General features: G+C 47.4%; 1 protein-coding gene across 1 annotated transcript in view; it reads right to left on the reverse strand.

Annotated features, from left to right (window-relative positions):
* The window catches only part of LOC139564053 (voltage-dependent calcium channel subunit alpha-2/delta-3-like), a 65945-nt gene that overhangs the window by 37512 nt on the left and 15836 nt on the right, over positions 1 to 12597 (reverse strand). The window contains exons 5-10 of the mRNA XM_071383272.1: positions 11648 to 11810; positions 5566 to 5697; positions 3921 to 3981; positions 3429 to 3579; positions 2982 to 3056; positions 2689 to 2778 (exon numbers count right to left, since the gene is read on the reverse strand). Coding sequence (XP_071239373.1) covers positions 2689 to 2778; positions 2982 to 3056; positions 3429 to 3579; positions 3921 to 3981; positions 5566 to 5697; positions 11648 to 11810 — 672 coding nt within the window. The remainder of the gene's footprint in view (positions 1 to 2688; positions 2779 to 2981; positions 3057 to 3428; positions 3580 to 3920; positions 3982 to 5565; positions 5698 to 11647; positions 11811 to 12597) is intronic.

A 12597-nucleotide genomic window follows, 5' to 3' on the forward strand; every position in this document is an offset into this window, starting at 1 on the left:
TTACCCACGAACCGCTACTGGGTTGGATACGAGTGTTGACAAATGTGAAGATTATGGGAAGATGGTGACGATCAATATTATGGTCGAGGTGTGTTTATGCTCAGACCACGGTACTGCTTCTAGCAGAGCAACACACAAACACCTCCAGGACATCATAGTCTTGAGAATGATGCAGTGTACTCCACTCCAGAGCTAGTCAATTGCCTCCTAACTTCGATCTGCCCTGCGATAAGCCAGAGGAAAAAAATGTCTCTAGCCCAGTTAGTATCCATTCCATCCATTCACCAAGGTGGTAGCCTGGCCTAGTGTAATAATGCATTTCACACTGGGCCTATTGGCCAACTGATTACCATATTCATTGGACTAGCTTTAATTAATCGGACCAATGCAGACATTGAAGCCGTGCTCCCTGGACCCTGCGCGATGCGGCGGACCGCTAGCCTGAAAACAGAGAGATAAAAGGAGAGCAGAGAGGTCTTATCTCCACCGGCTTTGTGTTCCAATCATCCTCCTTATTAATCAGTAGCATTAATTACAGTCATTAATCACCTTCAGAATCGACGTGTCTGTGTTCGCGGGGGTGGAACGGAGGATAGCGGGGATTGCAGTGAAGCGCTTCGAACGGGAAAACAGCGAGGAGACACGCTGTACTCAGAGCTTGAGAATAAGTAGGTACACCTTGCTGGAGTGTACTGATGTTACTCGTTTTCATCATTCAATTAGGTTGGGACATGAAACTATTGTGCCTGAACTAATTGCCTTTCTACTCAAACTTCTCTGGCGTTTACCCAAGAGTGTTTACGTATTTGTTGTTCAATCAAGTAAAAAGTCATTCTGGAAATAAACTGAAGTCCAAGGCGCATTTCAGAACCAATTTGTGTTGAAGGTTTTGTGTTGTGCGTTTCCTCCGCTCTACATGGTAGACATTTGCTGAGTTGAATATTACACTCTGTGTGATGTTCATGATGTGGATACACAGATACGGCACATGTAAGATGCACAGTTGAAATCGGAAGTTCACATACATCTTAGCCCAATACATTTAAACTCAGTTTTTCACAATTCCTGACATTTAATCATTGTAAAAAAAAGGTCAGTTAGGATCACCACTTCATTTTAAGAATGTGAAATGTCAGAATAATAGCAGAGAGAATGATTTATTTCAGCTTTAATTTCTTTCATCACATTCCCAGTGGGTCAGAAGTTTACATACACTCAATTAGTATTTGGTAGCATTGCCTTTAAATTGCTTCACTTGGGTCAAACGTTTCGGGTAGCCTTCCACATGCTTCCCACAATAAGTTGGGTGAATTTTGGCCCATTCCTCCTGACAGAGCTGGTGTAACTGAGTCAGCTTTGTAGGCCTCCTTGCTCGCACACGCTTTTTCAGTTCTGCCCACAAATTTTCAATAGGATTGAGGCTAGGGCTTGTGATGGCCAATCCAATACCTTGACTTTGTTGCCCTTAAGCCATTTTTCCACAACTTTGGAAGTAGGCTTGGGGTCATTGTCCATTTGGAAGGTCATTGTCCATTTGCTTCAATATATCCACATAATTTTCCTCCTTCATGGTGCCATCTATTTTGTGAAGTGCACCAGTACCTCCTGCAGCAAAGCACCCCCACAACATTATGCTGCCACCCCCGTGCTTCGCGGTTGGGATGGTGTTCTTCAGCTTGCAAGCCTCCCCCTTTTTACTCCAAACATAACGATGGTCATTATGGCCAAACAGTTCTGTTTTTGTTTCATCAGACCAGAGAACATTTCTCCAAAGAGTACGATATTTGTCCCCATATGCAGTTGCAAAACGTAGTCTGGCTTTTTTATGGTGTTTTTGGAGCAGTGGCTTCTTCCTTACTGAGCGGCCTTTCAGGTTATGTCGATTTGGGACTCGTTTTACTGTGGATATAGATACTTTTGTACCCGTTTCCTCCAGCATTTTCACAAGGTCCCTTGCTGTTGTTCTGGGATTGATTTGCACTTTTCGCGACAAAGTACGTTCATATCTAGGAGACCAGAACGCTTCTCCTTCCTGAGTGGTATGACGGCTACGTGGTCCCATGGTGTTTATACTTGCGTACCATTGTTTGTACAGATGAACGTGGTACCTTCAGGCATTTGGAAATTTCCTCCAAGGATGAACCAGACTTGAGGAGGTCTACAATGTTTTGGATGAGGTCTTGGCTGATTTCTTTTAATTTTCCCATGATGTCAAGCAAAGAGGCACTGAGTTTGAAGATAGGCCTTGAAATACATCCACAGGTGCACCTCCAATTGACTCAAATGATGTCAATTAGCCTATCAGAAGCTTCTAAAGCCATGAAATCATTTTCTGGAATTTTCCAAGCTGTTTAAAGGCACAGTCAACTTAGTGTATGTAAACTTCTGACCCACTGGAATTGTGATACAGTGAATTGTAAGTGAAATAATCTGTCTGTAAACAATTGTTGTAAAAATGACTTGTGTCATGCACAAAGTAGATGTCCTAACTGACTTGCCAAAACTATAGTTTGTTAACAAGAAATTTGTGGAGTGGTTGAAAAACGAGTTTTAATGACTCCAACCTAAGTGTATGTAAACTTCCGACTTCAACTGTAGCTACTGTATATTTCTTTGTGCAATGTTTGTGGTGAACGAATGAATGAATGAACGAACATTTACAGTGTTTAAGTCGGAGGCTGAACTTACATCATTTAGAATGGTGAACGCTTCGGTCAGAGCGTCACCCAGCAGACCAATCCCTTTGGCGAACAGCTTGTCCAGGTGTTCTTTGAAATGCTAACAGATAACACAGGAAGAGACAAACATGAGGTATGATTTGAGTATTAATCCAACAAGTTCCCTCTGATACGATCTACATACAATTGTGTGTGTGTGTGTGTGTGTGTGTGTGTGTGTGTGTGTGTGTGTGTGTGTGTGTGTGTGTGTGTGTGTGTGTGTGTGTGTGTGTGTGTGTGTGTGTGTGAGAGAGGGAAACTTACAGCTTTATTATTTCTGTCTGCTCGTACCAGTGTGCCGTTCAGACAAGGCTCCACGTAGTGCATCTCCTGATTGTACTGTGAACACATATGGAGAGGGTTAGATATGAGTGGAAATACATGAAGCGCACACACACACACACACACACACACACACACACACACACACACACACACACACACACACACACACACACACACACACACACACACACACACACACACACACACACACACATTGTGCAGGAAATTCTAGACATACCTATTCATTCATTGTCATTGTTTTAGATAAAAGGTTGACTAATCGTCATAAACACGGTATAGAAAAACGAGCTGTAGAAACACCATATTTTACTCAAATAAACTGATAAGTTCAATACCCCCCCCCCCCCTCCCACACACACACACACACAATCCCACCCCCACAAACAGGTCATTAATGAGACTGACAGCGATGATGTTGAAGAAGTCGTCGTCTCCCAGTGTGTCCAGTATAGAGGAGACCGTCTGTCTGGCGATGGTCAGTCTCAGGCCCTTCATACTGCCACTAACGTCCACCAGGATCACCACGTCTTTAGGAGACGTCGCTGCCTGGATGTACCTGAGCAGGGAGGGACGACAAACTAGTATCCACGCACCAGCCCAAACACTGGTTCTATCTATCCATTAAATACATGGGAGTGTATCAAGCGTGTGGATAACAACACACAACCCGTTGCCCAACCTAGGACTGCAATGCAGCAAACACTGACTGGAATCAATTTACTGTAGCGGAGCCAAAGCAACACACAACAAATGGACAACGTACGCGACAGGGGTCAAGACTTGCCATACTGTACGCTGCACAAACGTCTTGATATGGACATCATACTGTAGGCTACAGAGCAAGGAAAGAATCCGTGTTCTAATTGGCTAATGTGGACCTATTGTGAAAAAGCATACCACTTCCTGTTCCTGCAGTCGAAGGCGATGACCCCGTGTTCGTCTGGATGCCATTTGACCCCTGCAACCATGAGGAGAAAGACACGTAGCTAGATACACAAAGCAGCATGTTTAAGTCATACAGAGTGTAAGGATGTGCCAGAGTCAACTATGGGCTGCACATTGCCTGTAGAAACGGGGGTTAAATAAGCAGGTTTGTCTCCGTTTCTTTCATTGCTACTCAATAAAAATTAGAAAGGAGAGTCGGGTCTAAGGATGTCAGATCCCTGAAGGGCACAGTGCTATGCTAGTATGTCCTACACTCTAAAGCAGGGGTGGGCAATTCCAGTCCTCAAAGGCCTGATTGGTGTCACAGTTTTGCCCCAGCCCCAGTTAACACACCTGACTCCAATAATCGCCTAATCATGATCTTCAGTTTGGAATGCCATTTAATTAATCAGCTGTGTTTGCTAGGGATAGGTAAAAAGTGTGACACCAATCTGGCCCTCGAGGACTGGAGTTTCCCGCCCCTGCTCTAAAGCCTCATCACATTACTGAGCAGTCTGGACGTCATTCATTTCAATGGGGATCGTCCACAACGGAGTGGTATCGCAGCTCCCCCTTGCGGTTGAAGGCTTCTTTGCGAAACGGATGTCGCAGGCTTCGAATTATTCCAAACTTTGAGTTGTCTTCACTGCAGCCAGAGAGGAAGAGGCGAAGCGAGAGGGATAACTGGGTCCATAATCTGTCTTAGTGAATAGTGAATACTATTTTAGTAGTAATGTTAAATTGACCGTTGCCTCCCATTTTATTTTATTGTGATGGTAATGACTTTTGTTTTTGATGATAATTGTTAAGTGGAGGTCACTAGCAACACTATCTTCAACTTAGCCTAGCTTTTAGCTAGCTAGCTGCTCTGTTAACTAGCTTGACTTGCTAGAAAGTTAGAGAAACAAGTTGAGGAAAAAATAACTAAACAAAACGTTTAATTATCACCTGAAACAATATATTTCACCTGTCTTGACTGAAAAGGTCATATTTTACAATCTCCCCCCCCCCCAAAATGCTATCTCTGACGAGAGACTAGACACTCCTCCATCTTGTCTTGCGTTGTGAAACCCTATGCTCTCGGTCCACTAGCGGAACGAGATTGTGTGAAGATGACGTAGGACGTAATGAAATACGTTGTGATGTGTACGGGGCATAGCACTACACTAGCCTGAACTAATGCAGGACATCATCCACAGTCATCCACAGTGGTGAAGGGCTTTAAATGATATGACTGCAATGAGAAGGGACACATTTCTGTATCACCACTTATAGGCCATCTTTGCGGTGTTACAGTAGGATATAGTACTGCAGTCAGCACTGTGGCTGTCTGATGGTGCTGTAATGATCCAATATCTCTGACTGCCATTGCTCTGGACTGCTTTGTAGTATGCTGCTGCTGGACTCACGCATTCTGATTAATTTGCTATATGCATCCTCTCTGATGGTCTGTAAAATTACAACATTAGCAAAATCACCCTTTTAGCGATTCCATTTCATTTCCCCGCAGTTCGTACAGTGACCGCTCCCAGCACCTCCCCCACACACGCACACACTTAGAACACACACACACTTAGACACAGAGACACCCACTCAGACACACACACACACAACTCACCGGGATACTGCCTAAAGAAGCCCTTGGCACTGCCAAAGTACTGCCATATCAGGGACGGGTCTTTTTCAAAGTTATCCACAAACACTTTATTCAAGGCCTCTGACCAATACACCCCATTCACTATGGCTGGATCTGAGAGAGAGAGACAGAGAGAGACAGTGAGCGGGAGAGAGACAGAGACAGACAGAGAGGGAGAGAGAGAGTGTGTGAGAGAGAGACAGTGAGCGGGATAGAGACAGAGACAGACAGACAGAGAGAGAAAGAGAGAGAGAGAGACAGACAGTGAGTGGGAGACAGACAGACTGACAGAGAGAGAGAGAGAGAGAGAGACAGACAGACAGACACAGAGACAGAAAGAGAGAAAGGAGAGGGGAGGGAGGGGAGAGAGACAGAGAGAGACCGAGTGAGCGAGATAACAACCAGGTAATAATGATCATCATCACCATTAACACTGAACACAGGTGTGCTGAACCGTTAACCTTTCGCCCTTATTGACCCCGCTGGTGGAGGGACAATGAGGTTGACGAAATACTGTCCTCCCGTCCTTCTGCTGCATGGCCTCCACATACATACACACACACACACACAGAGAGACACACACGCACACACACACACGGCCAAAGCAGAGACTGATCCTGTCAGGGAGCCTCTCATTGTGCCAAGAAGAAAGGGGGAGTGGGAGGCGCTGAGGAGGCCATTATATCCAGAGGAAAGAGGCCATTATATGCAGAGGAAAGAGGCCATTATATCCAGAGGAAAGAGGCCATTATATCCAGAGGAAAGAGGCCATTATATCCAGAGGAAAGTCAGCCAGGACTACACAGAGAGGCCACACACTGGGCTAGAAAACAAATAACAGTCAGTCACTACAAGAGAAAAAAAATAAACATCCCTTCCTCTCTCCTCTCGTCACTCACTCATGCTGTGACTGCTCTCTCTATCGTCGGGCCATTATGGACCCCCCACCCTCCAGTGATACCGACACGGCTAGAGCACTTCACCTCATTCTCACCGTGCAGGGTCTGGGTCCATTCCATTCCATTGAAAATATATGGCACGTTTCAGTTGTTTTAATTCAAATTTTTGAATTTGACAATGAAATTGAACACAAATCAGCTTCTCATTCAATTGAAAATATTTGTATTTTCCCTGAAAGGCAAATCTGTTCCCGCCATACCCCTACTCCTATCTCATCTCTTGTGGGCATGCCCCTACTTTTGCTGTATCCATTTTTGCACACAGTGGTGTCTGAGTGTCCCTACCTTTGTTGTAAATGTTGGTGGGCACCTGGACCACAATGAGGCTTAGATCTACCCATACACTTTATTTCCAGTAGGCTCTGTTGGGTGTTCGTGATGGTGTGTGCTGTTGAACGTCCCTTTGTTGTACACGTCGGTGTGTGTGCTGTTGAACGTACCTTTGCTGTGTACGTCGGTGTGTGCTGTTGGACGTACCTTTTCTGTGTACGTCGGTGTGTGCTGTTGAACGTCCCTTTGCTGTGTACGTCGGTGTGTGCTGTTGAACGTCCCTTTGTTGTACACGTCGGTGTGTGCTGTTGAACGTACCTTTGCTGTGTACGTCGGTGTGTGCTGTCGAACGTCCCTTTGTTGTACACGTCGGTGTGTGCTGTCGAACGTACCTTAGCTGTGCACGTCGGTGTGTGCTGTTGAACGTACCTTTGCTGTGCACGTCGGTGTGTGCTGTTGAACGTACCTTTGTTGTACACGTCGGTGTGTGCTGTTGAACGTCCTTTTGCTGTGCACGTCGGTGTGTGCTGTTGAACGTACCTTTGCTGTGCACGTCGGTGTGTGCTGTTGAACGTACCTTTGTTGTACACGTCGGTGTGTGCTGCTGAACGTACCTTTGCTGTGCACGTCGGTGTGTGCTGTCGAACGTACCTTTGCTGTGCACGTCGGTGTGTGCTGTTGAACGTACCTTTGCTGTACACGTCGGTGTGTGCTGTTGAACGTCCCTTTGCTGTGCACGCCGGTGTGTGCTGTTGAACGTACCTTTGCTGTGCACGTCGGTGTGTGCTGTCGAACGTACCTTTGCTGTGCACGTCGGTGTGTGCTGTGGAACGTACCTTTGCTGTGCACGTCGGTGTGTGCTGTCGAACGTACCTTTGTTGTACACGTCGGTGTGTGCTGTGGAACGTACCTTTGTTGTACACGTCGGTGTGTGCTGTTGAACGTCCCTTTGTTGTACACGTCGGTGTGTGCTGTTGAACGTACCTTTGCTGTGCACGTCGGTGTGTGCTGTTGAACGTACCTTTGCTGTGCATGTCGGTGTGTGCTGTTGAACGTACCATTGCTGTACACGTCGGTGTGTGCTGTTGAACGTACCTTTGTTGTACATGTTGGTGTGTGCTGTTGAACGTACCTTTGTTGTACATGTCGGTGTGTGTTGTTGAACGTACCTTTGTTGTACATGTTGGTGTGTGCTGTTGAACGTACCTTTATTGTACACGTCGGTGTGTGCTGTTGAACGTACCTTTGTTGTACACGTCGGTGTGTGCTGTTGAACGTACCTTTGTTGTACACGTCGGTGTGTGCTGTTGAACGTCCCTTAGCTGTACACGTCGGTGTGTGCTGTTGAACGTCCCTTTGTTGTACACGTCGGTGTGTGCTGTTGAACGTCCCTTTGTTGTGCACGTCGGTGTGTGCTGTTGAACGTCCCTTTGCTGTGCACGTCGGTGTGTGCTGCTGAACGTACCTTTGCTGTGCACGTCGGTGTGTGCTGCTGAACGTACCTTTGCTGTGCACGTCGGTGTGTGCTGTTGAACGTCCCTTTGCTGTGCACGTCGGTGTGTGCTGCTGAACGTCCCTTTGCTGTGCACGTCGGTGTGTGCTGTTGAACGTCCCTTTACTGTGCACGTCGGTGTGTGCTGCTGAACGTCCCTTTGCTGTGCACGTCGGTGTGTGCTGTTGAACGTACCTTTGTTGTACACGTCGGTGTGTGCTGTTGCACGTACCTTTGCTGTGCACGTCGGTGTGTGCTGTTGAACGTCCCTTTGTTGTACATGTCGGTGTGTGCTGTTGAACGTACCTTTGTTGTACATGTCGGTGTGTGCTGTTGAACGTCCCTTTGTTGTACACGTCGGTGTGTGCTGTTGAACGTACCTTTGTTGTACACGTCGGTGTGTGCTGTTGCACGTACCTTTGCTGTGCACGTCGGTGTGTGCTGTTGAACGTACCTTAGCTGTACACATTGGTGTGTGCTGTTGAACGTACCTTAGCTGTACACGTCGGTGTGTGCTGTTGAACGTCCCTTTGTTGTACACGTCGGTGTGTGCTGCTGAACGTCCCTTTGCTGTGTACGTCGGTGTGTGCTGTTGAACGTCCCTTTGTTGTACATGTCGGTGTGTGCTGTTGAACGTACCTTTGTTGTACATGTTGGTGTATGCTGTTGAACGTACCTTTGTTGTACACGTCGGTGTGTGCTGCTGAACGTACCTTTGCTGTGCACGTCGGTGTGTGTTGCTGAACGTACCTTTGCTGTGCACGTCGGTGTGTGCTGCTGAACATACCTTTGCTGTGCACGTCGGTGTGTGCTGTTGAACGTACCTTTGTTGTACATGTTGGTGTGTGCTGTTGAACGTACCTTTGTTGTACACGTCGGTGTGTGCTGCTGAACGTACCTTTGCTGTGCACGTCGGTGTGTGTTGCTGAACGTACCTTTGCTGTGCACGTCGGTGTGTGCTGCTGAACGTACCTTTGCTGTGCACGTCGGTGTGTGTTGTTGAACTTCCCTTTGTTGTACATGTCGGTGTGTGCTGTTGAACGTACCTTTGTTGTACATGTTGGTGTGTGCTGTTGAACGTACCTTTATTGTACACGTCGGTGTGTGCTGTTGAACGTACCTTTGTTGTACACGTCGGTGTGTGCTGTTGAACGTACCTTTGTTGTACACGTCGGTGTGTGCTGTTGAACGTCCCTTAGCTGTACACGTCGGTGTGTGCTGTTGAACGTCCCTTTGTTGTACACGTCGGTGTGTGCTGTTGAACGTCCCTTTGTTGTGCACGTCGGTGTGTGCTGTTGAACGTCCCTTTGTTGTACATGTTGGTGTGTGCTGTTGAACGTACCTTTGTTGTACACGTCGGTGTGTGCTGCTGAACGTACCTTTGCTGTGCACGTCGGTGTGTGTTGCTGAACGTACCTTTGCTGTGCACGTCGGTGTGTGCTGCTGAACATACCTTTGCTGTGCACGTCGGTGTGTGCTGTTGAACGTACCTTTGTTGTACATGTTGGTGTGTGCTGTTGAACGTACCTTTGTTGTACACGTCGGTGTGTGCTGCTGAACGTACCTTTGCTGTGCACGTCGGTGTGTGTTGCTGAACGTACCTTTGCTGTGCACGTCGGTGTGTGCTGCTGAACGTACCTTTGCTGTGCACGTCGGTGTGTGTTGTTGAACTTCCCTTTGTTGTACATGTCGGTGTGTGCTGTTGAACGTACCTTTGTTGTACATGTTGGTGTGTGCTGTTGAACGTACCTTTATTGTACACGTCGGTGTGTGCTGTTGAACGTACCTTTGTTGTACACGTCGGTGTGTGCTGTTGAACGTACCTTTGTTGTACACGTCGGTGTGTGCTGTTGAACGTCCCTTCGCTGTACACGTCGGTGTGTGCTGTTGAACGTCCCTTTGTTGTACACGTCGGTGTGTGCTGTTGAACGTCCCTTTGTTGTGCACGTCGGTGTGTGCTGTTGAACGTCCCTTTGCTGTGCACGTCGGTGTGTGCTGCTGAACGTACCTTTGCTGTGCACGTCGGTGTGTGCTGCTGAACGTACCTTTGCTGTGCACGTCGGTGTGTGCTGTTGAACGTCCCTTTGCTGTGCACGTCGGTGTGTGCTGCTGAACGTCCCTTTGCTGTGCACGTCGGTGTGTGCTGTTGAACGTCCCTTTACTGTGCACGTCGGTGTGTGCTGCTGAACGTCCCTTTGCTGTGCACGTCGGTGTGTGCTGTTGAACGTACCTTTGTTGTACACGTCGGTGTGTGCTGTTGCTGAACGTACCTTTGCTGTGCACGTCGGTGTGTGCTGTTGAACGTCCCTTTGTTGTACATGTCGGTGTGTGCTGTTGAACGTACCTTTGTTGTACACGTCGGTGTGTGCTGTTGAACGTCCCTTTGTTGTACACGTCGGTGTGTGCTGTTGAACGTACCTTTGTTGTACACGTCGGTGTGTGCTGTTGCACGTACCTTTGCTGTGCACGTCGGTGTGTGCTGTTGAACGTACCTTAGCTGTACACATCGGTGTGTGCTGTTGAACGTACCTTAGCTGTACACGTCGGTGTGTGCTGTTGAACGTCCCTTTGTTGTACACGTCGGTGTGTGCTGCTGAACGTCCCTTTGCTGTGTACGTCGGTGTGTGCTGTTGAACGTCCCTTTGTTGTACATGTCGGTGTGTGCTGTTGAACGTACCTTTGTTGTACATGTTGGTGTGTGCTGTTGAACGTACCTTTGTTGTACACGTCGGTGTGTGCTGCTGAACGTACCTTTGCTGTGCACGTCGGTGTGTGTTGCTGAACGTACCTTTGCTGTGCACGTCGGTGTGTGCTGCTGAACATACCTTTGCTGTGCACGTCGGTGTGTGCTGTTGAACGTACCTTTGTTGTACATGTTGGTGTGTGCTGTTGAACGTACCTTTGTTGTACACGTCGGTGTGTGCTGCTGAACGTACCTTTGCTGTGCACGTCGGTGTGTGTTGCTGAACGTACCTTTGCTGTGCACGTCGGTGTGTGCTGCTGAACGTACCTTTGCTGTGCACGTCGGTGTGTGTTGTTGAACTTCCCTTTGTTGTACATGTCGGTGTGTGCTGTTGAACGTACCTTTGTTGTACATGTTGGTGTGTGCTGTTGAACGTACCTTTGTTGTACATGTTGGTGTGTGCTGTTGAACGTACCTTTGTTGTACACGTCGGTGTGTGCTGTTGAACGTACCTTTGCTGTACACGTCGATGTGTGCTGCTGAACGTACCTTTGCTGTGCACGTCGGTGTGTGTTGCTGAACGTACCTTTGCTGTGCACGTCAGTGTGTGCTGCTGAACGTACCTTTGCTGTGCACGTCGGTGTGTGCTGTTGAACGTACCTTTGTTGTACATGTTGGTGGGCACCTGCACCACACTGAGGCTGAGGTTGACTGACAGGTTGTTGAAGTGGTCGTTGGGTTCCAGAACGAACTCTCCTCCCAGCTCCACGTTGTTGCCCTCCTCATCCACCTCGTTGATCAGCACCGCGTTAAAGTACTCATACTGAGGAGAGGGAAATAATCCAGTAATGATCGGGGTAACATTGAGTTAGCATCAGCACCGCGTTGAAACACTCATACTTGGGAGAAATAGACAGTACACCAGTGGAGGCTGTTGAGGGGAGGACAGCTCATAGTAATGGCTGGAATGGAGTCAATGGAACGCTTTCAGTGATTAGAGTGTTGGACTAGTAACCGAAAGGTTGCAAGATCATATCCCTGAGCTGACAAGGTAAAAATCTGTTGTTCTGTATAGGGCAGGTAACCCACTGTTCCTAGGCTGTCATTGAAAATAAGAATTTGTTCTTAACTGACTTGCCCAGTTAAATAAAGGTCAAATATGCTTGATACCATTCCAACGACTCCATTCCTTCCAATGTTATGAGCCAGCCTCCACTGCAGTACTCATAGGGTTAAAGAGTTAACATCCACATTGTTGACCAGCTCCGCGTGGAAGTACTCATACTGGGGAGGAACCGATACAGTGTATTCGGAAAGTATTCAGACCCGTCTGATTTCTTCCACATTATGTTGTGTTACAGCCTTATTCTAAAATGGGTTAAATATTTATTTTTCTTCTGTAATCTACACACAATACCCCATAATGGCAAAGCGAAAACAGGTTTGATAGAGCTCTTGATCTGATAGAGCTCTAGAGTTCCTCTGTTCCTCAATCAGGCCTTTATGGTAGGGTGGCCAGACGGAAGCCGCTCCTCAGTAAAAGGCACATGACAGCCCACACGGAGTTTGCCAAACGGCACCTAAAGACTCTCAGACCATGAGAAACAAGA

The sequence above is a fragment of the Salvelinus alpinus genome, chromosome 2 (assembly GCF_045679555.1).
Source record: "Salvelinus alpinus chromosome 2, SLU_Salpinus.1, whole genome shotgun sequence".
NCBI lineage: Eukaryota > Metazoa > Chordata > Actinopteri > Salmoniformes > Salmonidae > Salvelinus > Salvelinus alpinus.